This window comes from Mustela putorius, unplaced genomic scaffold (assembly GCF_011764305.1).
Source record: "Mustela putorius furo isolate JIRA1106 unplaced genomic scaffold, ASM1176430v1.1 tig00000785_pilon_pilon_pilon, whole genome shotgun sequence".
Taxonomy (NCBI): Eukaryota; Metazoa; Chordata; class Mammalia; order Carnivora; family Mustelidae; genus Mustela; species Mustela putorius.
Genome location: NW_025421480.1, coordinates 8,743,724 through 8,769,333, shown reverse-complemented (window position 1 = coordinate 8,769,333; position 25,610 = coordinate 8,743,724). Strand labels below are relative to the sequence as shown.

Here is a 25,610-nt window from a genome sequence, read left to right as displayed (position 1 = left end):
CCTAATCAAAATTAATTGGCCAATAATACAGAAATGCAGACACGTCATATAGCACATGGCACCCCACATAAAAATACTAATTCCCTGATGTTCTTAAATTTGATCAGGTGGGGCCGTCTGGGTAGTTCAGTTGGTTAAGCGTCTACCTTCAGCTCAGGTCATGATCTCAGGGTCCTGGGATCGAGCCCCATGTGGGGCTCCCTGCTCATCAGAGAGCCTGCTTCTCTCTCCTGTCCCTCCCCCAACTCGTGCTCTCTCTCTCTCTCTGTGTCAAATAATTAAGTAAAATCTTTTACAAAAATGTGATCAGCTGGGAAGGCAAAAGGTGCCCGTGAAAGCGAAAACCACCACGTTTACTTTGAGGGGAGACGGGAGAATGGCCAGAGTGGGTGGGGAGGCGTCCCTGCAATTCTGTCTCTCATGGCCCCGTGTGTGACTTCCTGCAAATACGGGGACATTCGCAGGACAGAGTGTCAGGGCTTCATTTGCTCTTTCTTCCTGGAGCCATTTGCTCTTCTATAGCTGATTTATCTTTCCAGCCTGCCCCGGGGAGGGAATATCCCTCTCTTTGTGGCACTAATTTGGTAATGGTGGCGGGCTGCAGTCAGACAGCGGGAGAGTGGAAAATTCAAAGGCCATCCATTTTCCTTCCCATCTCCCCGCTGGTCTTTGGTCATCCCCAGCAGTTCTTCCTGCCGACGATCAGACTGTGGGGAGGCCAGCGTGCCGCCCAGGGCCATGCACGAGCCACAGACTCATGTGTTCCCAAATTGGCCTGACAGATTCGAGCGCTGCCCTGCGTTACTGCAGCTAGGTTCCTGATGGAGCGACCTACAAAGAAATAACGGCCAATAGCAAGGAAAATTATCTTGGCTGAGAAAGGCTAAAATTTGTCAGAATTAGAGAAGAAAGTGACATGTTTTTACTTTCTTATTTCACTAGGCAAACGGGTGAAAGGGCTAGATTTTTCTCCCTCCGTCCCAGTGCAGAGCCTGGGCCTGTTGTATAAAATAGGCCGTTAATGAATGGGGGAATAAAGGCATGGTTCAGCACAGCACCGTTCCAGACCTTTCCTGGCGCTTGACCCCTTCCTTCCCCCGCCTGCCTTGTGTATAATTCCTTCAAGGGCTGAGTTTTCCGCTGGGAAGGTTACTTTGACAAACTGAGTCTTGCTGTTGTGTGAAGGCAGGTGACTATCGAGCCTTAGAATGGTGTGTTGATTTCCCTTAGCCTTCCTCTCCTCATCCTTAAAAATGAAGACACCATTCTTTTATTTATTTATTTGAGAGAGAGAAAGAGCGAACACAAGTGGGGGAGGGCAGAGGGAGCAGCAGACTCCCCGCTGAGCAGGGAGCCTGATGCGGGGCTCCATCCCAAGACCCTGAGATCATGACCTGAGCCGAAGGCAGGCGCCTAACTGACGGAGCCACCCAGGCGCCCCAGTAAAGACACTGTTCTAAGAGCTCCCTTGCGAGGGCGCTAGAGCCCCAAGGAGACGGCCAAGCAGCAGGGCTTCCATATGGGGCACCGTGGGCGCGCCCGTGCTCTTCCCTCCGGCAGGACAGGTGCGCCTGGGAGGCTTTGCCTGCTTGGAAACAGCGGGTGCGGTGGTGTGATGTTCAGGTGGCCTCAGCATGCGGTAACAGAGAAGTCTGAGGGGCCACTGGGTCCCAACACCCCTGCCACCCTCCCCCACTTCCTGATGGCGCCCCTCATTGGGTGCCCCCGCCCCTGCGTTCAGTCCTCCCTATGTATCCTTTCTGGCTCTTTGGGGTGAGAATTACATCATGGCATTTCAGGCATGACTATCTTTGATATCGTTCTGCTTTTTCCTTCCTTTCCACTCGCAGTGAGGTGAACTAGGAACAGGACACATTTTAGAGGCTTATAAGGTTTTTTTTTTTTTTTAAAAAAAAAAAACAGGGAATGCCACGGGTATGTATTTCTTTCCACATGCTATGGCAAAACCTCATGTCTCGCTTCTTCTTACTTCTCGGGGTTGACTTTTGTAACGTCTGCTGTTATCAGATGTCACCACCTTCCACTTTTGGAAGTCACAGTAGTCTGTGTGGGTATGAAGCTGATGCCAACTTTCTTCAATCTCAGGAAAACATTTTCCAGAATTCATAATTCAGTTGATGCTTTCCCACCGGGTCACGGAAGGCATAAGAAGCGGGGTGATCCTTGTGAGTCCAGGTTGAAGGGCCTCCTTTCCGTGACCTGTCCCTGCTGGGCTCCGGCGTGGCGTGTGTGTGATTCATTGCCTAGTGCTGCCGTGTCCCCGGCTGGTCTCAACGTCTCAGCGTCTCAGAGCGCGGGGTCAGTGCTGACACCTTCCTATTGCTCCAGAACCTGGTCTGTGCAGGTCCCTGAGTGAGTGCTTGTAGGAAGGAGTGCAGAGGGGGAGACCAAGGTAGGAGGGAAAGAGAGAAGGGCAAGAGGAGATTTTTGTCATTGTCGCGTAATGACAATGGTTTATTAGCAGTGCTTTGTAGAAGTCACAAAGGCTAACATCAGAAAGCCACTCGTACCAAATGTACTCTGTCCATCGACATTTTCTGAGTGCGCTCAGTGCGTCAGACCAGTCTGAGCTGGAGTGCATAGGGGGGAGTCATAAAATAGAATTTCAACCCTCTTTGGAACTCAAATATAAAAAAATTGTTACCTACAGGGTAAGATGTGGGAGTAGATTCGTGGGCAATTAGGGAGCATGAGCCAGAGAGCCCCCCTCCCCCAGCAAGGCAGTCGGGTGGCTCCTGGAGGACACAAGTGTTGAGTTGGGCCCTAGAGGATCATGGGAGTTGAGGAGATGAAGGGAGGGGACACTCTAGGCGGAGGGACTGGCCGCCCCTGACACAGGTGTCAAGAGTGGAAAGTGTGGAAAATAGTGCAGGTGGGCAAGAGAAGAGATGAAATGAGAAAATTAGGTCAGGACCAGATCCAGATGCAGGGACGGCCTCCCCCACGTAGGCAGGACTCATCTGTATTAAATCCCTGCTTTTGTTTTGCTCTCTTACTTAGGAGCCCCAGGAACTAGTTAAGAAGAGTTTTTTGGTGGTGTGTTTTTATTTGAGAGAGGAACATGAGCAAGAGAGCACACAAGCAGGGGGAGTAGCAGAGGGAGAAGGAGAAGCAGGCTTCCCACTGAGCTGGGAGCCCAATGTGGGGCTTGATCCCAGGATCCCGAGATCATGACCTGAGCCAAAGGCAGATGCTTTACTGACTGAGTCACCCAGACGCCCCTGAGAAGAGTTTGTTAAACTTAACAATGTATCTCAAAAGATATATTTAATCTGCTTTTCCAAATTCCTTCCTTTCCAAATTCCTTCCTGTCTTCACATCTGATGAACACTGACCCAGGGAGGCGACCTCCCGTGGGACACTCTGGAGGTCACCACTAAAGGGGTGCAGGGGCGGCATGCTGCTGCTTCATCGAGGGGCCGGCTCAGGAATCCGGCCAGGAGAGAGGCTAGGAAGAGTACCATGGATGTGTTCACGGTGCTGTCAGCAGAGACAAATGATCAAGTAGAAATCCCACCGGTGTGTTTTGTGTCCCTGGCTGTCTGCAGGAGTGGCTGGAAGGAAGCAGGAAAGGGACACTTATGAACTACCTCAGGAGAAACTGGGGGTGGTGGGGAATGAAGCCATGCTTTTTTTCTTCTCTTTTCCTTTGCAGTCTCAGGGACTGGGTGTGCACGGGCCTTCCCAGAAGGATTGACCCATTGAGGTGCCCCCTTATCTCCTGCCACTGTCTGCCAGAAATTGCCCCAGCTGCTAGTTCCCAGAACAAACCCCCCCACACCGCCACCCACACCCATGCAGCTTGCAGATGCGCCATGTGCTCTCCTTATGCTCTAACGTGCGACAGTCATTCCCTGAGGTGTCAATGGCAAGTAGGTTCAGCATGACAGCCTCTTGCCTGACAGAATTTCTCCTGGAAAGAATATTCACCTCAGTTTCTACAGAGAGTGATCCGGGCTCACATTGGAATCTTTCACTGAGGATTGTGCGAAGCAGTTGGTTCATGTTTGGTTTTATCTTCCACATGGAACATTTTTTCCTGTAGTTTGCTTTTCTCCATTACCGTGATGGAAAAACATGGCGGATCTGGTGCCACGCCCAGTGCAGTCTCCGTCAGGGGCTGCCCAGCATTTTGGATTTTAGTGCTCCCATGGGGAAACATTACAGAGCAGAGCACCTTACTGCCTCGGGGTAGAGTTTTGCTCCACTTACCTGGAAAGAGAATCACAAAACTAGATTACACGTAAGAGAACATTTGTAGAGACTCGAGCTGAACAGAAGAATCCTTAAGTGTTCTCTGTGAGGGGAAAGTTGAGCTGGTTGTGGTAATACACTTTCTGGCCAGGAGCGTGACTGTGGGAAGCATTTTGCAGAAAGGATGCTTATGGCAGAGCTATGGAAATTATAACAATATCCTGTAATAAATTATTTAAGAATATCATTGTGTTTCTGAGCCTCGGGATGTGGGAGCAAAATGGCACGATGGAAACCCTGTTAAGAGCTTTTATACTTTTATACACACTTGACAGACGTCTGTTGCAAATGCTTTTCTCATCAGCTGAGTGATATAAGGAGGTGGAATACCAGGAAGTACCCGGAGGGGAAGAACAAAGAACAATGGACAAATTTATGACTATCGTTCCTGTTTTGCTTTCTCTTATCAGGGACAGTTGTTGAAGATATCATGGGCTCCGCCGTGAGGAAAGCCCATAGGAAAATGAAAATGTGGGTGGGTTTCTGAAGACAGACCTGTTATCTGAAAGGCCTTCATTTTGGGAACCTGCTAACATTTGGCAGCTCCAACTTGGGAACACTCTAGAACAGGAAGCACGATTTTAGGACTAGTATCCCTTCTCTTACGACACTGGCCTTGATATTGATTTTAGCCTTTGCAAGTCGTGGTTGAGTATTTGGTGTGTCTAGTGTGCACTCTTTGTGACCGTAGCTGGAAACGTGACTAACACCATTACTGTTGTGGAAACAGATCGTATTTAAACATGCAGGGCCTAGAACACATGTCCAAGTGTGTTGTGATATGGGATGTAGTAAAGACGTGGTTCATAAATTAGATTGTTTATTTTTTTTTACTTGGTTTGTATCATAAAGTACATTTGCAAAATCTTTAATAATATTCGTATAATGTAAAAACAGATGTTTAGCTTTCCCATTTAACAAGTGGTACTCATGGTTTAACTTGCTTTAAGTTAGATTATTTATAAACATTTAATTGAATATTTTTTATCAATATTTAATCAGCAATTTTTTAATCTATCAGCATACATCCAATTATTTTTGGTTTGGGCCTTAGCATCATGCTTTTAAAACTTGATGCTTACCATTCTTATAATCTACTCTTTAGAAAACCAGCTAAATTAAATTTTATAATTTTCATGTTATTTCTAAGTGATGAAGTAAGAGAAGGTTTTAGAGGGCAAGGTGCAAGCTCATTTCAAATAACACACTGGAGACTTTAATAGTTTTCATGCCAGCTGCCAAAAGTAAGATTACATACTCATTATATGTTCTCCTTCTAGCATTTTTCTAAATACTACAGACATTTTGAGGTGGTATGGGAGAATTTCTTCCAGATAAAAGTCATTATAATGGAGCATCTTGAGTCACATTTATAGAATTACCATTTTTATGTTGTTCTATGTTTTCCAGCATCCTTGCTTGCTGTCTTCAGTCAGGGGCCCCTTAGGTTTACAAACAGAAGAGCCTGTGACAGAAACATTAGAAAACTTCCGAAGGTCCGACTCCACAAGGCTGTCTGTTGGGGGAGCACGGTGATGGGGCCGGGCACCCCAGTTCACAGCCGGCTCGCCGATGAGATGGGGAGCCTCTCCAGCTATTTCCCAGGGAAGGGGAAATATATTGCACTACCTGTTTTATCCATCAATTTTTAAAGACTGAAATGGAAAAGATACGTAAACACCCTTCCTGTTGTAAACCTTCTGGAATTCTGGGATGTGTGATTTTTGTCATTATTGCTGCCTCTTCGTGCCCGAGCTCACCTCCTTCCCCAGCCTGGTTCCCTCCCGTTCTTCTTCTGGGTGGTGGATTGTACACCTTTCATTCTCACGGCTAGCGAAAGGTTATAAAGGAGTGACCAAAGGAGGGAGTAGGGTATCGGGAAAGGTCAGGGTTGAATCACGAGAGATGGCTCCATACTCGACATGCAGATAGAATCAATCAGGAGTAAAATTTTAAATCTCTTGAGGTTTAAGGGTGTCTAGGTGGCACAGTCAATTAAGCCACTGATTCTTGGTTTCTACTCAGGTCATGATCTCAAGGTCCTGAGATCGATCCCCAAGTTGGGTTCTGTCCTCAGCGAGGAGTCCGTTTGGGATTCTCTCTCTTTCTCCCTCTGCTCCTCCCCTCTCTTGACTAAATAAATCCTTAAAAAATAAATAAATATTTTGAGGTTTATGAGAAGATTCTAAAAAAATAGTTGTCTTTAATAAAATGTCATATGGCACAGAGAAGAATAATGTACCCAGACTGAAATCTTATCGTGCTTCTTAAGTTGGAGAATTAATGCTGCTGGGGTAGTGGGGGAGGGGAAATAGTTACTTTATATAAAAACCATTGCTTTGGATTTTCATATGTGCCAACTCTCCCTATTTTTATTTCCTTCTATGAAACGATATGCAGTAAGCTCTCTGTTGAAAATTTACCTTTAGCCTCTCTAATTAATAAATTCTGTAGTGTCACATTTCTGTGCCCTAACATTCTCCTTATGCCTTAAATAGAGAAATAAAGGAGATGGAGATGGTCTTTGAGAAAATTGCCTGCTGGTTGTGTTTAGAAACTAAGCTTCCTTTTGTTTAAATGTTTTAAAGTTTGTACCTTTGGAAATTGGAAGCATTCATTAAGGGAGGCTTGAAGCCAGCTGTGGTGGCTACCCACACACGGACCAAGTTCCTTGTCGAAGTGAGTAGTGAGGGCGAGCGGGTGCTGGGGAGTGGATGGCTTCTTCTGTTACAGCGTTCTAGAAGGACTCTGTTCCGAACTGGTGGTATGTTTTCTTAGGGCTCTTTAGCTTTGCTCTTAAAAAGTGGTTTTCCCTTGTGTCTCAAATACCTTAATTTAGCTGCTGCTACAATAAAGTGCTTCCAGTTCAGAAAATTTGAGAGAAAAATGTGAAGTTCAACCGTGTATAAAATAACTCTCCGAAGTCTTTGTGTTTCTGTATGATTGCTACAGGGGAACTTTTAATCGCAGAACACAAATGTCAGCTTCTGGACCTAGAACCTGAACCAAATGATGTAAAAATTTGGTTCTAGAATATTTATATGTGATGCCTGTATTTTCTATATGTAGATATTCTAGTATAGTTAGTATGCAGTGTTACATTAGCTACAGGGGTACAATATAGTGATTCAACAACTCCATGCACCACTCAGTGCTCATCGGGACAAGCGCACTCCTTAATCCCCATCGCCTGTGTCGCCCCCCCCCACCCACCTCCCCTCTGGTGACCATCAGGTGCGTTCTCTGTAGTTAAGAGTTTGTTTTTTGACTTGTCTCTTTTTTCTGTTCCCTTGTTTTGTTGCTTAAATTCTACATATAAGTGAAATCACATGATTTCTATCTTTCTCTGACTGACTTGTTTCGCCTAGCATTATTTCTCTAGGTCCATTCAGGTTGTTGCAAACAGACAGATTTCATTCTTTTTCTTTTTCTTTTTTTTGGGGGGGGGGTTATAATTATAGTGCATTGTTTTCTCAGTATATTTATTTTTTTTAATTTTATTTATTTTTTCAGTGTTCCAAAATTCATTGTTTATGCACCACACCCAGTGCTCCATGCAGTCCGTGACCTCCTCAATACCCACCACCAGGTTCACCTACCCCCCACCCCCCTCCCCTTCAAAACCCTCAGTTTGTTTCTCAAAGTCCACAGTCTCTCATGGTTTGTCTCCCCGTCCGTTTTCCCCCAACTCTAGTCCATTGTAGATACCTGCCAAAGCTGCTTTCTCCATTCATCAACCGATGAATACTTGGGTTGCTTTCATAACTTGGTTATTATAAATAATGCTGCAGTACACATAGGAGTACATGTATGTTTTTGAACTAGTGTTTTCATATTCTATGGGTAAATTCCTAGCCGAAGAATTACTAGATCATGCAGTAATTGTAGTTTTAATTTTTTTTTTTTTTTGCGGAAACTCCGTATTTTTCTCAGCAAACTTTTCCACAGTGGCTACACCAGTTTGCATTCCCACAAACAGTGCACAAAGGTTCCTTTTTCTCTATATCCTCACCAACACCTGCTTGTTTCTTGTGTTTTTGATTTTAGCCCTTCTGACCGGTGTGACATGGTTGCTCATTTGCATTTCCCTGATGTTGAGCTAATGTTGAGCATCTTTTCATGGGTCTGTTGGACATCTGCATGTTTTCTTTGGAGAAATGTCTATTTGTGTTTTCTGCCCATTTTTAAATTAGATTATTTGGTTTTTGGGTTATTGAGTTGTATCAGTTCTTTGTGTATTTTGGACACACTCTTTATCTGATATGTCATTTGCAAATATCTTCTCCCATTCTGTAGACTGCCTTTTTGTTTTGCTGATTGTTTCCTTTATTGTGCAGAAGCTTTTTAATTTTGATGCAGTCCCCATGTTTATTTTTGCTTTTATTTCTCATGCCCAAGAAGACATATGTAGAAAAATCTTGCTATAGGCAATGTCAAAAATTACTGCCTATGCTCTCTTCTAGGATTTTTATGGCTTCAGGTCTCACCTTAGGTCTGTAATCCATTTTGAATTTATATTTTTGTATGGTATAAGAAAGTGATCCAGTTTCCTTCTTTTGCATGTAGCTGTTCAGTTTTCCTAGCACCATATTCTTGCCTTCTTTGATAAAGATTAATTGACCATAGAATTGTGGGTTTCTTTCTGGGCTCTCTATTTTGTTCTGTTGATCTGTGTGTCTGTCTGTGCACCAGTGCCATGCTGTTTTGATTACTACAGCTTTGTAGAATATCATGAAATCCGGGATTGTGGATTGAAATGGCCACAGTTTTATTCCTCTTTTTCATGATTACGTTGGTTATTTGGGTTTTTTTGTGGCTCCATATAAATTGTAGGATTACTTGTTCTAGTTCTCTGAAAAATGCTGTTGGTATTTTGATACAGATTGCATTAAATTTGTAGATCCCTTTGGGTAATATGGACATTTTAACAATATTTATTCTTCTAATCGACAAGCATGAAATTGCTTTCTTTTTGTGTGGGCTTCAATTTTCATCATTAGTGTTGTATAGTTTTTAGAGTGCAGGTCTTTTCACCTTTTTGGTTAAGTTTATTCTTAGGCATTTTATTCTTTTTTTGGTGCATATAAATGTGATTGTTTTTCCACATTTCTCTTTCTCCTCCTTCATTATTAATGTATAGAAACTTAATGGATTTCTGTATATTGATTTTGTATCTTGCAACCTTTCTGAATTCATTTATCAGTTCTGGTATTTTTTTGGTGAAATTTGTAGGGTTTCTATAAATAGTATTATGTCATCTGTAACTAGTGAAAATTCTATTTCCTGTTTACCAATTTTGATGCCTTTTCATTCTTTTTTTTGTCTTATTGCTATGGCTAGGACTTCCAGTACTATGTCAAATAAAAATGGTGAGAGTAGATATCCTTGTCTTATTCCTGATCTTATGGGAAAAGCTCTCAGCTTTTACCATTGAGTATGATGTTAGCTGTGTGTTTTTCATACATGTCTTTTATTATGTTGAGGTATGTTCCCTCTAAACATACTATGTTAAGGGTTTTTATCGTGTTTCATAGAATACTTGAGATTTTACTTTAGTAGTTTTTTGGGTTTTTTTTTTGTTTTTTGTTTTTTTTTTTTACAAAATACAGAGGTTCAGCAATCACTTGTACCAACTCACTAGAGCTTTACTATCTTGAAAAGCTACGGTGTTATATTATAAAGGCTTTTGATGATTTCAACAACAATATTGTGAAGAATACACATAACTATATTTGATAATTATAAAATAATTTAAATGTATGTTTTAATTTTATGTCACGATAAATATTTTAAGGTAATACTCCATAATACTTTAATTTTTAGAAAGAATTTCTAAGTTGTTTTTTTAATTGAAATAATCCTATTAATATGCTTTTCTAAAAGCATCTGTGTGAAGTCCTCATTCATTAATTGTTGAACCTGTGTACTTTCCTAAGAAAACTGTTTATACAAAAAAAAAAAAAAAAAAAAACCAACTTTGAAAAGTGTTTAAACTTTTATTTCTGGGCTTTATTTCCATTCTTTTACTCCTTGGTATAAAGAGAAATTCCTTGCATATTTTCACTTGAGCACATACAGATATACTAGGGAGTAAAACTAGTATTTTTAATAAAAGTGGGAGAAGGTTAAAAAAAAGAAAAGTAACCGTTTCCGCTCAGGAACACCGGCACACAATGCCTCTCAGAATAATATGAAGGAGGAGGAAACTTGTCTGGAATTGGCTCAGTAGGACTTTAAAGCATCTACTTATATTGAGGATTGGGGCAGAATGAGAGAGGGTCGCCTGCAGGTACGAGTGAAAACAGGAAAAGGGGAAAGAAGGGAGGAAAGTTAAAGGAAAAGATGCTAGAGAGTAGGAGGGAAGGCAAGGGATATGGGAACGATCGCCCCGTCACTCATTTTGCACACATTTATTTCCATGTCTGGACCCTGGCTTTTTTTTTTTTTTTTGGTGGGAGTGGGGCGTATGAGGGAGGGGCAGAGGGAGAGGGAAAGAGAGAATCCCAAGCAGACGCCCCACCCAGCATGGACCCTTTCATGGGGCTCAGTCTCATGACCCTGAGATCACGACCTGAACTGAAATTGTGAGTCAGATCCTTCACCCACTGAGCCACCCGGGGGTGGGGGGGGGCGTGCCAGACCCCAGGCATTTTAAGCAGAGGATCAGACAAGCCCTCAGTCTCTTCAGAGACCTAAGCCTGTCATTCCATCCATTGGACTGATAGAAGCATTTGAAACAAAAGATGAGGCAGCGTGGAGAGCGAGAATGGACCGAGAGATCTGGGCAGGGATATCAACAGATTGGATGCCCAAGGACAGGAGCGCTGGAAGATGAGCTTCTCCTTACTCCTTGGTAGAGTGTGGAATCACATCCCGTCTCTCTTCTTCCACGCTGACTGGGGACCTGTGACTGACTTCTGGTGACTTCTCTGACCCTGTCCTAGATAGTGACCCCCTGGGGACCCTGAGGACCACACCCACACAACCATCCTCTCCCAAAAAATCCTATATTAGTGTCTTTCATGCAAGAAGCCACCATCACTGCCCTCGGAGTATTGTACACAGGAGTTGCGTTTGGTGTCAGATAAATGGGTAAATAACGAATCGGGATGATGAATGCTACTAACAGGCTGAGCACATCACGTAGGTCCGAGGGATCCACAAAGTCTCCAGGAGCTCTTTTTTCTTTCTTTTAAAAAATTCCGTCAGGATAAACCTATTCTGGGAAGACCTTTTATTTTGCTCCACAGTGGAGAAAAAAATGTTTACACTTTGGTTTGATTCAAAGTTAACAGATTTGATCGGTTTGATCCAGTGTTTCATTGGTGGGTTAACACTGGTAAAGTCATGATTATGCTTGAAAAGTACATGTTAAAGTTTCTGTTCCCCTCCTGCGATTTCATACCCATTTAAAAATGTGTGAATTTTCTAAAAGAAAACACAGGGTCTTTTGTCCTGCATTTCCACCATCCACTTTGTACATAAATATGTGCAGGCAGTACGCCGTTGCGACTTAATACAAAACACGTGCTCCTAGAGCAATTTAACTCGTGTGTTTAAAATATATTTGTATACACCAACTTATTTCCTGATTTGAAACTGAAGTTTTATCAGACTTTTAGAGGAAATGCCAAATCATGATAGGTTGCACTAGATTTCATAGGAGAGCTCTTTAGAGCAGTGGAGGAGTCTCAAAGGACTGAACACTTTTTCATACTTTACGTTCTTTCCTAGAAACCTGATTTAGAGTCTTTCGTTGTTGCTTGTTTTTTTGTTTTTTGTTTTTTTTCTTTTACGGAAACTGTAACAGTAAATCAGCATCCATTTGTGGTGCCTGATTCATCTCAAGTCTATGGTGGCCTCTTCTGCTTTCTTCTTGATGGGCTTTGTTCGGTTTTGTCCTAAGTGTCTATCTCCAACCCAGCTGCTGCCGTGCGTTCCAGGCGCTCATACTTGGTCTTGGCTGGGATATGCCGTTTCAGATATAACATGGCTGAAATAAAGCATCTGGACTTGCCCCCAGCTCCCTGCAACCAAACCTTTACCAGTCTTGCTCCTGTTAATGAATAGCAACTTCATGGAGCCCACAATCAGGCCCACGCTCAAACCTGATCCTTGACTCTCTCCGCTCCCCTCGATAGTCCATTGTAAATCCTACTGCAGCACGACTCACTTCTCCCCACTTTTGCCACCAACATCCAGAACTCCAAGCTAATCTAGGCTTCTCATTCCCTCTCCTTCTACCCTTGCCTTCCTATAGCCCATTCTCTATGCGACAGCCAGATTGATCCTTTCCAAAGGGAAATCCTATCATTCGCACCTTGGCTCAGAAGTAACCCATTGCCTTTTGTCTCATTTAGAATACAATGTAGACATAAACACCTATGCAGTCTAACTACTGCTCTGATCTCTCATTTCACTCTTCTTCTTCCTTGCCCTGCTTTGCCCACACCAGCTTTCTTGCTGTTACTCTGTACCTAAAAAGATTTTCACCTCAGGGCCTTTGCACTTGCTTTTCTCCTGACATGAACATGCATCACCGCTACCACCCCCACTAGAATTTAAGCTTCATGTAGGCAGAAACTTTGTTTATTCCTTCACTGCTCATCCCAGCACGTGCCTGAGGCAGCGATGTGTGGCCAGGACCTCGATTTTCTGATTCTAAGTCCAGTGCTCTTTCTGTGATTCTGGGTGGCCTTCCTTAGGTTTTGAGGTCCCTTGAGCACAGTGATTGCATCTTCTGTTCCTTTTGGTCCACACCCCGTAGGCTACAGGACTGTGCTGTTTAGCTGGTGAGGCCCTTCCATGTCCCCAGTAACTGCCATGGCTGGACTGAACGACTTTCTGTGCTCCTTGTCGTCCATCAGCTCAGATCACAGACTCTCTCGGGGTGTCCTTCCCTCTTTGTAGGAATAAAAGACAGGCTGCTGTTCCTCATCGATAGTGGCATTTGGAAACTGCAGGCAGGGTGAGAGGGAAAAAAACCCAAGCTGATAGGAGTCTAGTTCTCAATAAATAGATTATTTGTATTCTGAAACTTGAACCTGTCACGGGACTGGGTGACTTGGGAGAAAAGGGTTCGATTGAAATTAACAGGCCCTGTTAATTTAAGCCTGAGGTTTGTGCGGAATGTTGCTACTCCTGCACCTAACCCGACCTTCTTAAGGAAAAGTGTGTCCCAGACAGCTTCTTTTGCAAGTGAAAGAGCCTCCCTGTTTGGCTTGGATCTTTGCAAAGCAACCACTAAAAGTATTCAAACTCTGACTTTTGCTTTTGAACATTTCTGTTCTTTCACCTGCCTGCGGAAGTTTCTTAGGCGACTCTGGTAATCCTGATTGTCTTCCCCTTGTTTTCACAGGTGATCTGCAATGCGTTCACCATCTGCAATGCAGAGATGCAGGAAGTTGGTGTTGGCCTCTATCCGAGGTATGGCGAACGGTATTTCATTTACTGGAAGAAACAACTGTAATTCACCCCAGCTCCCCGACCTTGTGGAAGGTGTCAGGACGGCCATTGCCGCAGCTGGTTCAAGAGCGATGCTTGAAACCCAATGATAAATTATAAGAAAATGGAAAGTGTTAAGTTTAAAGGAAAGAATTTTATAACCCCGTAGTATATGCTGTGATGTGAGCAAGGAGGCAGACCTCAGACCTAAATTCTTGATCTCGGGAGCCTTGGGGTAAGAAGTTAGGGATCGTGGGTGCTAGCGAAAGTTGGTTATGACCTTGGGGCATCTGGGTGGCTCAGTTGGTCCGTCATCTGCCTTCAGCTCAGGTCATGATCTCAGGGTCTGGGATGGAGCCCCGCGTCGGGCTCCCCGCTCAGTGGGGAGCCTGCTTCTCCCTCTGCTTGCTGCTCTCCCAGCTCATGCTGTTTCTCTCTCAAATAAATAAACAAATAAATAATCTGAAAATAATTGGTTATCCCCCACCCCACCCTGATCTTGGGCGGAAGCACAGGGGTGTTTCACCAGACTCAGGGGGTTGCACCCATTGGGGTCGTTTGGTCTTTTGGCTCAGCATACTCCCCTGCCCCTGACTTTCAGGGTTTGGCCTTCTGAAGTGTTCTCTGCTGCAGCTACTGAGGGGACTCTCTTCCCTGAGCTGCCAGGCCGCCCCTCCACAAGCACTGCAGTCACTCCTTGGGTCCATTTTGTTTTTTTGCTGGGAAGGTGCGAATACGAATATAGTCCTTCTTATCTTTAGTTGTGAACCTGAGAATTCAGCTGGTTTTCTTACTTCTCCCAAGTGTTGTAGGTCACGGGGTTGTTGGTCGGGTCCTGAGAAAGACGGGTCAGAGCAGAGGCTTGGAGTTCACACTGCCTCGTTCCAATTCGGTCCCCTTCCAAGCTGTGCGTCCTGGGACAAGCCATTGACTTCTTTGTGCTCGTCCTGTCATCTCTCAGTGCCCCCATGAGAGTCACATGGTGCTTGAGTTCTGGAAACCTGTGTGAGGGCTAAGAAAGTGCTTTCTACACAGCGAGCGCTCCCTGATGGTTCTTTTGGGGATTGCCCAGTATGGCGCAGCTTACATGCATTCCCTTTCCAGACGGCAAAAAGTCACTTCCATGGTATTAAAATGACTGGCCTGGGGCCCCCGGCACTCCAGGATCTCGTCAGCAAGATGCCTCGGCTTTCTGCGTCAGAGGGAGCACTCTCCTTGTCCTTCAGGAGGCAGGCACATCCTGCAGAGGGGCCACGCGGGCCAGAGCTGTGTGAGAAAGGCTGGTGCTGTCCAGGCTGCCATCTAAGGAGACAGCCGTGCCCCACGCTCAGCCCAGAAAGCGCTCAGAAATGTTTTTGTTAACATACTTCCCCTAAGTAATCTCCATCTTGAGGAGCATTTTGCTGTATGTGATGTGGGCTAGTAACATTTCTGGGACTTTTCCTAGAGCCCTCAGTCCTTCATGCCCTGTCAGCCTTACCTGTCAGTCACATTAGATGTTTGACTCTGTCTGCTGAGTGATGCTACCCTCTTTTTTCTCTTTCCCCCAGTATGTCTTTGCTCAATCACAGCTGTGACCCCAACTGTTCCATTGTGTTCAATGGGCCCCACCTCTTGCTGAGAGCAGTCCGGGACATTGAGGCAGGAGAAGAGGTAAGCCACCTGCTTTTCCCAGTGCCTGGCCTTCTTTTGCATCAGAGACCCTTTCCTGAAACCAGTTGTGCCTCAGGGACAGCTTGTCCAGATCCTTCCGCCAGGGAGAAGAAATAGTGCATCCACCCAGCGACGGATTTGCCCTGCAGTCCGTGTCCAGAATTACAGATGGATTGCCTTCGTAAACCACCGTTTTTCTGGATCTCTGCAGGTCTTTTGTGTGTGCAAGAGAGGGGTGTGAGTGTGTGAGGGAGTGTCTTTGCTCAGTGCAGGCAACAGTCCACCAGACCCTCACATCCCAGCTCGTGCTTATCCTTCCCTGGGCAGGAGTACAGCCCAGCTTGTAAATGGGATTCCAAGGGTATCCTTACCCCCAGGGCTACTGTACCATTTTGTGGGTGACTCATATGTACCTTCATTTGCTAGAAAGCAAACAAGATTGACTCATTCACATGGTCATGGGGCCTTTGCGGACCTCGCGACTGTCTCTGTGTGATTGTTCAGCAAAAATGTGAAGGGAAGAGAGGCCAGGGAGTGTAGCCTCCAGCAGTGACTTAGCCTTGACCCTCCAGGGTTGTAACCTGCCACACCGGCCTCTTGGGAAGAAGAGCCTTCTCCGAAGCTCCAGGTCTCACAGGGCAGCTGGGGATGAGCTGCCCCTGGAAGCCCCCAGGGTTTGTACACCCACCACCCCGAATGTGGGCTTATAGGTATTTACGCTTTTTAGAACCTAGTTTCCTTCCACCTTCCAATTTGCTAAAGTGGGTATTTATTGCAAGGAAAGCAGAGTATCATAAGCTTTTATGGCATTTATGCAACACTCAGCCAATAAAACCTAAACTCGGGGGCACCATATTTTATGTAGACAGGGATTTGGCTTCGAGAAGATTCCCTCCAATCTGATTTGCAACTGAATAAGCTGTCTCCTGTACAGCCACTTACTGGATTTCCCTTTTTTAGGGCCCCTGTGCTCAGTACACTGGGCTATCTGTCAATGAGATGGAGAGTGATGTTTTTTATTCTAGGGCCACATGTGACTTCAAGGCAGGTAGGAAGGGGGGCACCGTCCATTTGCAACAACTTTAGTGCGGAGCTGAGGGCTGACTGTCCGCAGAGACAGTGTCGCTGCTGCCAATGGGACGATGATTTACTAAATTAAAAAACAAACAAACAAACAAAAAACCAATAACTGGAGAGGCAAACAGAAAAACTATTAGAAACAGTCAGAATTTTCAGGAACAACAAAGAGATTTTCCTATGCCTGCTTTTCTAGGCTTGGCTGCCCATTATTTTCTTTGGTTGGTTTTCATTTAGTTGGAAAAAAGTCTTGTTTCTTGGTGCTGATTTCACTTTTTTCACGTCCTTTTCCTTCCATCTCTGGAACAACAAGCAAATCCTTCCTCTTGTTCGACACAAAATAATTGTGCTCAGCATGAGGCCCTGCAGACTCAGATTCGTTCCCGCATGATACTTACCAAAGCATCTTCCCAACAAAGGGAGGGTTCCTTCCCTAAGTCCTTCATACCATCTTGTTCGGAAGATAATTTTGTTTAATTGAGGTGTAATCGCCATACGACATTCTGTATGTTTCCGGAGTATCCCACGATGATTTGATGTTTGTCTATGTTGTGAAATGATCACTACACTAGTTCCAGTGAACATCCATCACCAAACATAGTTACAGAAATGTTTTCTCTTCTTTCTCAAGAGTTCTTGAGAACTCCTAAGATTTACTCCTTAGTGACTTTCAAATAGGCTTTGCAGTATTGTTGCCGGTAGTTCCCATGCTGTACGGACTTTATCATGGGAACTTGGTTCTCTTTGACCCACTTCACCCATTTGGCACCCCTGTCCCACTTCTGGCATCAACCAATCTGTTCTCTATGTCTATGAGCTTGATTTTTTTTTTTTCCAGAAAATAAAATTTTTACCACCCCATCGTGCATGTTTTGGTGGGTGACATTTTGTCTGCACAATTGTCGCCCTTCCCCCATGTTCCTGTGTTAATGTTACACACCTTTCTGAGTCCTGTCAAACATCATCTCTCTATAAACGTCTTCCCGATTTCCCAGGTTGAAGGAAATGTCTTTTGCTTTGAGATCTCCTCTGGCTCTTCTGATGACCTCTCTGTTGGGCCATAAGCTCCATGAGGGCAGGCCGTTGTGTCTTACTTCCGTATCTTCTTCAGTACCCGGTACTTGGCCTTATCCCCCAGGAGGCATCCATGGCTCCCTGTTGACTTGACTTCCATTCAAGTGAGCTTCCATAAAGACCAGGATTGCTTATCACCCAGGGAACCGTTGGCATTCCGGATGGATCAGCAGCTCGTTGTGTAGGATGCGTGCGTTGCTGAAGGCTGCTGTCCTGAGTCCCCTGATGCCTGTAGCGCCCCATCCCCACCGCCGACACTCCTCCTGCACATTTCAAACTGGGCCCTTGGGGCAGACATGAGGCGGAGGGGGAACCAGGAGAAAAAACATTTTGAGGTTGATTAAAAGGGCAGTTTCTTTTTACTGTGCAAATATTTGCTTTAGATCAACTGAGCAAGGAAGTAAATTTGGAAGCTTTTGGCAGTTTCATAGCATCAGCTTTGCATCTTGGCTTTACTGCTTGTCAGGGAGCCCCCAGTGCTAGCTTGTTCTCCCTGGGATGTGAGTCCCAGAATATAGGCTCCATGAGCGAACACTGCATAGTGCTTCTTGTAGAGAAAATCCTTACTCTGTGTCTGTTGAGTGAGTGAATAAGGCTTGCTGAAGGCAAAACAGAGGTGGAATTGAATGTTAGAGCCATTTTTAAAACTACCTCTAATCTCCAGGTGTGTCCCGTGGGCCCCAGAAAGAAAGTAACACAAGAGCTAGCCGTTGCCAGTAAGATGAGAACATTCGGACCTCAGCCCAGGAGAGCTGGGGATTTACGAAGTTTCCAGAGTAGAAGTCACCGTGGAAATTTCCTACCCTTTGTTTCTCCACACATGAAGCCACTCCATGGACCCCTTTCAGACCCTTCCCTTCAAACCAGCGCTGTCTGCTACACATTGCTACTTCAGGATTTCCACGGCAATGCTGAGTTGTTGGGTCTGTCGGTTTGGTTTGGGTTAGTTGGTTTGGTTTGGTTTTGCTTTGGGATTTTTGTCTCCTCATCTAGTACCTGCTACAGACAGGTCTATAGTAAGGTTTGAGGGATGGCCCTCATGTTGGATTGCTAACGGCTGCCTCTCCAGGGTTTGGGTAAACCATGAAATGCGTATTATCTGCTGACAGTGTTCTAAAATGTGGATCAGGGAAGAAAGCTGGACAGTCTGGGCCACCCTCCTGGGAATTCTTGGTGAGAAGAGGCTGTAGCTCTTACAGATGCTACCTCTGGAGCCATATCAACTTCGAGAAATGTGATTTGCACAAACTGAGCATATCAGCATCTGTCCTATCAGTTTTAATTTAAATTGTTGTGAGATTAAGACAGTCTGTTTCTTCCCTCAGACCTCTTTAGTTATGTGCTAACTCATTTGACTACTTAATTGGGTGTCGTGTCCTGGGGTGGGCATTGGGAATACAAAGATGAGTAAGACCTAGCCTTGCCTTCAGGAGCTTAAGGTATAAACAAGAAAACTGGCACAGAACAGAAAGTAGCAACAATAGGAAAAGTACAGTAGGATAAAGTACACGGGGCTTTATAGACATTCGGATCGGGGCACCCAAGTAGTGGAAGGGCCCCGGGTAGGGAGGGATAAGAAAGGCTTCCAGAGAAGTGACTTGGACTCTCAAAGGATCCATAGAGTTCCAGCTGGCTGAGACAGGAAGGCGTTCTAGACAAAGGCACAGAGGCAAGGGACAGGATAGTGATTTCAAGGAGCAGGAAGTGTTCTAATCAATAGACTGGAGACTTTGAATGTGACCAGCTGAGGAAGGAATGTGCAGGGGCCGGAAGTGATTGTAGGACCCCACGGGGGCTTTATCAAGGAACTCCTGCCATGTCTGGTCTATGGGAGGCACTCAGTAGATGGGACTGAGATGGCACTCAGTAGATGTTCGTGAAGGAGTTGGGGACAGGCGATGGGGTGCCACTGAAGCAGCAGTCTATTTTTCCGTGTATAAGCAAGTTTGGATCAGTGAGGGTCAGGCTGATGCAGTAATCCAAGCAAGAGGTGACAGTGGCACCCCGAAGTCAGGAGGAATTCGGGTGGCAGCTCATGATGGGGGATCTGAAGAAGCAGCTAAAATTAGCCTGATTTGCTAATGACGGAGCACAAGGGTGTGACAACGAGAGGAGAAAGCCTAGCAGGCAGGTGTGATTTGAAAGATAAGTGAGACCTGCTGTCTTGCTTTCCGTTCAGAGCCAGTACCCGCAGCAAAATTCGTAATTGTCACCGTGTGATTCCAGAAATGAAAACGAAGTCTAATTTTAATTTGGTCTTCTTATCCACTCTTTTGTACTTAATGAAAAGATGGACTTCATGGAAAAGGGATTCCTTTGCCTTGAAATTTTCAAGTAAGCAGCATATCCATATCCAGCAGATATCTTTCATCATCTCACTCTAATGTTGCAAGTGATTTACTGCATTTCCCATAAAAGCTGCTCTAAAATGGCAAAGCAATGGTCAGTGGCATTAATATTTTAATGCGATTTTGTTCTATGCCATTAAAGCATCCACTGATCAATGGCAAGTTTCACATTTACGTTCCTGCTAAATGAGCCCTACGCGTAGTGAGCAGATTCTTAAGTAAAAGTGGTGAAGCAGCGAGTCTTCAAGAAAGGTTTTTTATCTTTGGCTGATAAAATGATTTCAGTGTCATTGCCCATTAGTAACCTATGGTGCTTCCCCCCCCCGAAAATATGCATAAAAATGTTTTGCCATTGAGACCCTTAGTTTTGACACAGAGTCTTTTGTGAACTTGGAGGAACATGGAGGAGGCACAAAGGGGGGGGATGGGGCAGTCTTCGCGGGAAGTGGCATGTTTGAGTCAAGCTTGCGGGCTGAGAGCACTCAGAAGAAGCCGATGGTGCTGGGCAAGCATAGGCTGGTAGGGGCAGGGGCAGGGGTGCTCAGGACCCACACTGTTTCCGAGGCTTTGCAGGGTATATAACCGTGAAGACTGGAAAGTGACCGGAGAGATATCCAGGCTAGAAAGGCAGACAGAAGATCAGTGGGGAAGCCTTTGTGTGCCTTACCCCCCAGGCAGCAAGAAGTCATCAAAAATCGTCACGTGGGGTCACTTGGGTGGCTCGGCGAGTTAAGCCACTCCCTTCGGCTCAGGTCATGATCTCAGGGTCCTGGGATCGAGCTCCATGTCAGGCTCTCTGCTCAGCAGAGATTCCAGAAAAGAAATTCCCCATCTGTCTCTGCCTGGCTCTCTGCCTACTTGCGATCTCTTTCTGTCAAATAAATAAATAAAATAAATAATAAAAAAATAATAATAAATCAAATAAATAAATAAATAATCTTCCCATAGGGAAATGATGTGATGAGATGTGAGTTTTAGGAAGATCTCTCAGAGAAGTTTCAAAGATGAGAGCTAGACCACAGGCGGTGGGGAGGCGCGTTAGGAAGCCATAGCCCAGTGCAGGTAGTGGTCACGGGCAGAAACAGGGTAGGGACGGACTCCGTCAGGGTCTGTGTAGTGGGGTTAAATGAGATAACTAGTGTCATATTGGCTGTTCACTGGCTGGCATGATCACTCATGAGTTTTGGCCCGTGTAATTCAGTCTTGGGTTAGCCACACTTCTTTCTCTGGCCCTGGATTTGTTGGCCTCACACAGGGCACGTCGTACTGACGCAGTAACTACTGCCAGTTGATCTGATCTGATGGCGGGGGCTGATGACTGCCGTCGGGCTGGATTAAGGAGAGTCCCAGAGCCAACCCAAGAGGGAGCATGGAGTTCAGTTCGTTTTACCGTCAACTCATTTAAGGAATCGAGGGCCCTCAGAGGCTGCTGAGACAAGGCGAATGCCTCTGTTGCCCCAGACAGAAACACAAGGCCGTTTCAGAATTGGTTATTTGGAATTTGGTACATAGTGTTGTCTATAAACAAGAGGAACTTGCCTGCTGGATGGCCCCCAGGCAGCTCTGGCTTCAGATCACAAAGCAAAAAACGGGACTCCATCCCGAAGGAGTCCCGTTGTCATCGAACACTGTGTCGCACAGGCTTACGCGTTTTAGGGTCAGTGTTGGTGCAGCCCCTCAAGAAGCGAGTCTCCGTTCAGCCCCTGGAAGGATGAGAAGCAGCTGTGTTGCAGAAAGACTATCCGGCTTGATGTGGATGTGCAAATCCACCCACATTGTCGCATGTTGTCGCGTGCTGCCTTGCTCCGTGAGTGCCTGGCACGTCCTAGGTGTTCAGTGACACCAGCGTCTATACTTCCGGAGGCTAGATATTCTTGTTTCTGTGTTTCAGAGTGGCGTGTTATCGTTGCCTAACGTGGGAAGGGTCTAGAGAGAGCCAGCCAGCCAGACCCAGCTGTGGCTCCTGTCACCCTGGGGACAGCCATGGTGGGTGAGACTGCTCTGGCTGGGTGAGACCGCTCTGGCTGGGTGAGACCGCTCTGGCTGGCTGAGACCGCTCTGGCTGGCTGAGACCGCTCTGGCTGGGTGAGACCGCTCTGGCCGGGTGAGACCGCTCTGGCCGGCTGAGACCGCTCTGGCCGGGTGAGACCGCTCTGGCCGGCTGAGACCGCTCTGGCCGGGTGAGACCGCTCTGGCCGGCTGAGACCGCTCCGGCTGGGTGAGACCGCTCTGGCTGGCTGAGACCGCTCTGGCTGGCTGAGACCGCTCTGGCTGGCTGACCAGGCCTCATTTCCACTGTGGTCCTCCCGAAGCTATGTTTTCTGTCAAAGACCGTGGCCTTCTGTGCTCTACCATGCTTTCCAGGATGTAAGATGTGCTTTGTAGACACAAAGTGCTTTCTTTTAAGTCTTAAAACTTTACATCTAAGAAAAAGCACCTGGGAATTTTTCGCTCTATGGAGCTTTGGTCACCTTCTGCAGTGGATGGCCCTGCTGCTGTCCTCTCCTGTGGCACCCCCACTTCCACCCACCACACACACCCCCAAGATTACCTTCTACACATAAAAATGAATACAGAAGTATTGTACATAGTATGTGACAAGTGGACACCTGTTGCCGAGAAAAGGAGAAAAGTAGGAGGGGACGAGGGGCCCGAGGTGGGGAGTGTCGGGTGGTCAGACTCCAGGGAGGAAGCAAGATTGACTGAAACCCAGCACAAGTGAGGGGGCCCCATTGTGGGTTCTGGGAGCACCACAGGGGACACAGCCAGTGTGTTGGATGGGCGTGGGAGTGTGGGTGCATGGGGACAGGAGAACCGAAGGCTGGTGGGGAGTTGGTGCTTATTAGGGAACTGGGCTGGTGGTGATTGTTGTTGAGATTATCGTTATAATTATTCTTAGCCTTCATCCATTGCAGACTAATATTTTTTTAAATTTCATGAAATTAAATTATTGGAAAAATGAAAATTTAAAAACATAGGAGCTAAAAGCCCAGTGTTTTATTATTAGAGTCATATAAAGTATCTTACCAGACTCCTGTAGAAGCTTCTAAACATTCCTTTGCGTTTGTTTTCTGACATTACTGTGGACTGGTGACACAGCCCCTGGAACCACATGCTGAGTTGCGCTGTGGGGACCCCTTGTCAGGATGTGGCCCGTAAGCAAAAGCAGGGTCCTTTGGAGCATTTTGAACACAGCGAAGAGCTGATCTGTCTTAACAATCTGTCTTAGGTTTAAAGAAAATCATGGAGAATCACCGCCTAGAGGGTGTCGTGCGGGAGGGACAGGGGAGGCAGGGAGACCGGCTGTGAGACTTGCTTGTTTTATGGGCAAGAGAGGAAGGCAACTCAGACCAGGACAGTCACATTGGGAGAGATAGAAAGTGGTAGATTCTGGCTATATTTTTAACGTGAGTGCACAGAATTTCCTGGTGGATTGGGCAAGAATTGGAAAGGGAGAATGAAGTCAAGGATGACTTTGAACTTTCTGCTTAAAGGACACGAAAGCTGCATTGCTCTCAGCTTGGACTGGGACAGGTCCAGCAGGAACGGAACAGGCCAAGGGATCGGGGGGCCATTTTGTGTATGTTGAATTAGCCTGGTCGAGTGTGGAATGTGTGAACATCACAATGTTACCCAAAGACCCATGTCTCCAAGTGAAGCTTGACCTTTCACCATTCAAGACAACATAACCACTGTTGAAGGCCCAAGGAGGGGTTTCCATCTAGGATCCCGTTCTGACATTAGTTCTTCTTCTTCTTCTTTTTTTTTTTTTTTAAATCTATGTAGTCACAAGTAAAACGGTCTCCTAACTTCAAAGCCACCAAATTTGGTTGACTTCAGATTCCATGAGGCTGCGGGACTGATTAGGATTTAAGAACAGCTGGGTATGTCACCTGCCTCCCCTTTGGTGGCCGGAATTGATCTGGCTTCTCTGATCACAAATGGTTATAGCGTTTACTACCCGACACACACCAGCTCTCAATAGTCTCTTATTTGGTGGCTCAGAGATGAGGTGTCCAAGTGTATAGTGATCAGGAGTCTGGGTCTTTAAAGTAAGTGTATAATATACAGGTGCTCACCACACAACAATACCCGAAGGGAATGCATTAAAATTTTACATGTGATTATTTGCGTAGATTGTAAGTAGTCTCTTTACTTTTTGTGCTTTTTGGTGTGTTCAAAATGTGTTCTGCTTAAATAATCAGCAGTGATGTAAGCACGTGTTAGAGGTGCTGAGCACTGCAGCCACGTGACCCTGTCCTCTGTGCAACCACCCCCCAGCTCACCATCTGCTACCTGGACATGCTGATGACCAGTGAGGAGCGCCGCAAGCAGCTGAGGGACCAATACTGTTTCGAATGTGACTGTTTCCGATGCCAAACCCAAGACAAGGTACGTGGCAGGGTGTGGGGGGGGCCAGCTTGGAGCATCTCAGAGGCAGGATCCCAGTGACCTCTCAGAGAATTCTGCTTTTCTTTTATCAATCCTCAAGGAAATGACTCTCAGGGCAGAGTGGGAAACGGAGGTGGATAAAAACAATGCGTGGTGGGACACGTGTTTTATCTCCTTGAACTTCTAGCACCCACGAAGCGGCGAGAGGTTTAATGTCAGGTAGGGATCTATGGAACTTGATTCTGGAGGGAATCTAGGCGTTAAACATATAACGAAAAGGACCCTGAAGGCCGGCGCGCTGTTAGAGCATACAGCGGGGTGCTGGGGTACGTTATGGCTGTTGAAGCTGCTGCTCAAATTCTAGTTTGTTATTTCCTTAAAATTTGGTCTATAAGCCTTTTTGCTATAATGCTCATAGCAGAGAGAGATCACTTATCTCTAGCAACTTTTACTCTCTGAGAAAGAAAAGCCAAAATAAAAGCTATAAAGACAATGAATGAACTTAGGTTAAAAAAAAAACTTTTCTCCTTTTATTCATGTGCTTTCCTCACATCAAATCTATTGACTTTTAGTTTGCACACAATTGAGTTATCTGAATAAATCTTACTTTTGTAGAGTGTTTTGTGTTTGTGGGAAGTCTTTTATAATCACTGTCATTTAACTCAAGAATTGTGAATTAGGAAATGCAACTCAGAGAGGTTCAGAGGTGTGCCTGTGGGAGAGGGTGAAGAAATCATGGCAAAACCAAGTCTCAAACTTAGATCTTGAGACGGAATCTAGTCCTCCTCCCTCGCAACCGTACAATGCCCTGCAGTCTCTGGGGTCAACATCAATGGAGAGAGGCTGCGGTTCTCACTGCGGGAGCTCAGGGACCTTGTGCTCATTCTACCGAGGCCGGAATCAGTGAACACAGTTAGTTTTTAGTGAAAAAGAAATAAATGCACGAAACGGGAAAAGTCGGACCCGCTGCTAATTCCTGCCCAAGAATTAGCCCTTTGTGCTAGCCCTTTGTGACAGCCACTTGTGCCGGGATTGTAGGGGATCCACTGGGATTTCTCCCCAGACCGTCATTGAGCATCTTTTCATGTGCCCGTTGGCCATCGGTATCTCTTCACCCCTGTCAGCACGGCTAGACTCAGAAAGATAAATAACAGGTGTTGGTGAGGTTGTGGAGAAAAGGGGAGGCTTGTGTGGGACGTGTTGGTGGGAACGCACACTGGTGCAGCCACTGTGGGAGACATTACGGATGTCCCTCAAAAAATTAAAACTAGAACAACCGTATAATCCAGAAGTTCCGCTTCTGGGTATTTAACTAAAGGAAATGAAAACACTAATTTGAACAGATAG

General features: G+C 45.6%; 1 protein-coding gene across 2 annotated transcripts in view; it reads left to right on the top strand.

The window, feature by feature from the left end:
- Positions 1-25,610, top strand: part of SMYD3 (SET and MYND domain containing 3) — a 779,235-nt gene that overhangs the window by 540,057 nt on the left and 213,568 nt on the right. For both annotated transcript variants that reach the window (XM_045084747.1, XM_004756807.3), the window contains exons 6-8: positions 13,634-13,701; positions 15,270-15,372; positions 24,153-24,263. In XM_045084747.1, coding sequence (XP_044940682.1) covers positions 13,634-13,701; positions 15,270-15,372; positions 24,153-24,263 — 282 coding nt within the window. The remainder of the gene's footprint in view (positions 1-13,633; positions 13,702-15,269; positions 15,373-24,152; positions 24,264-25,610) is intronic.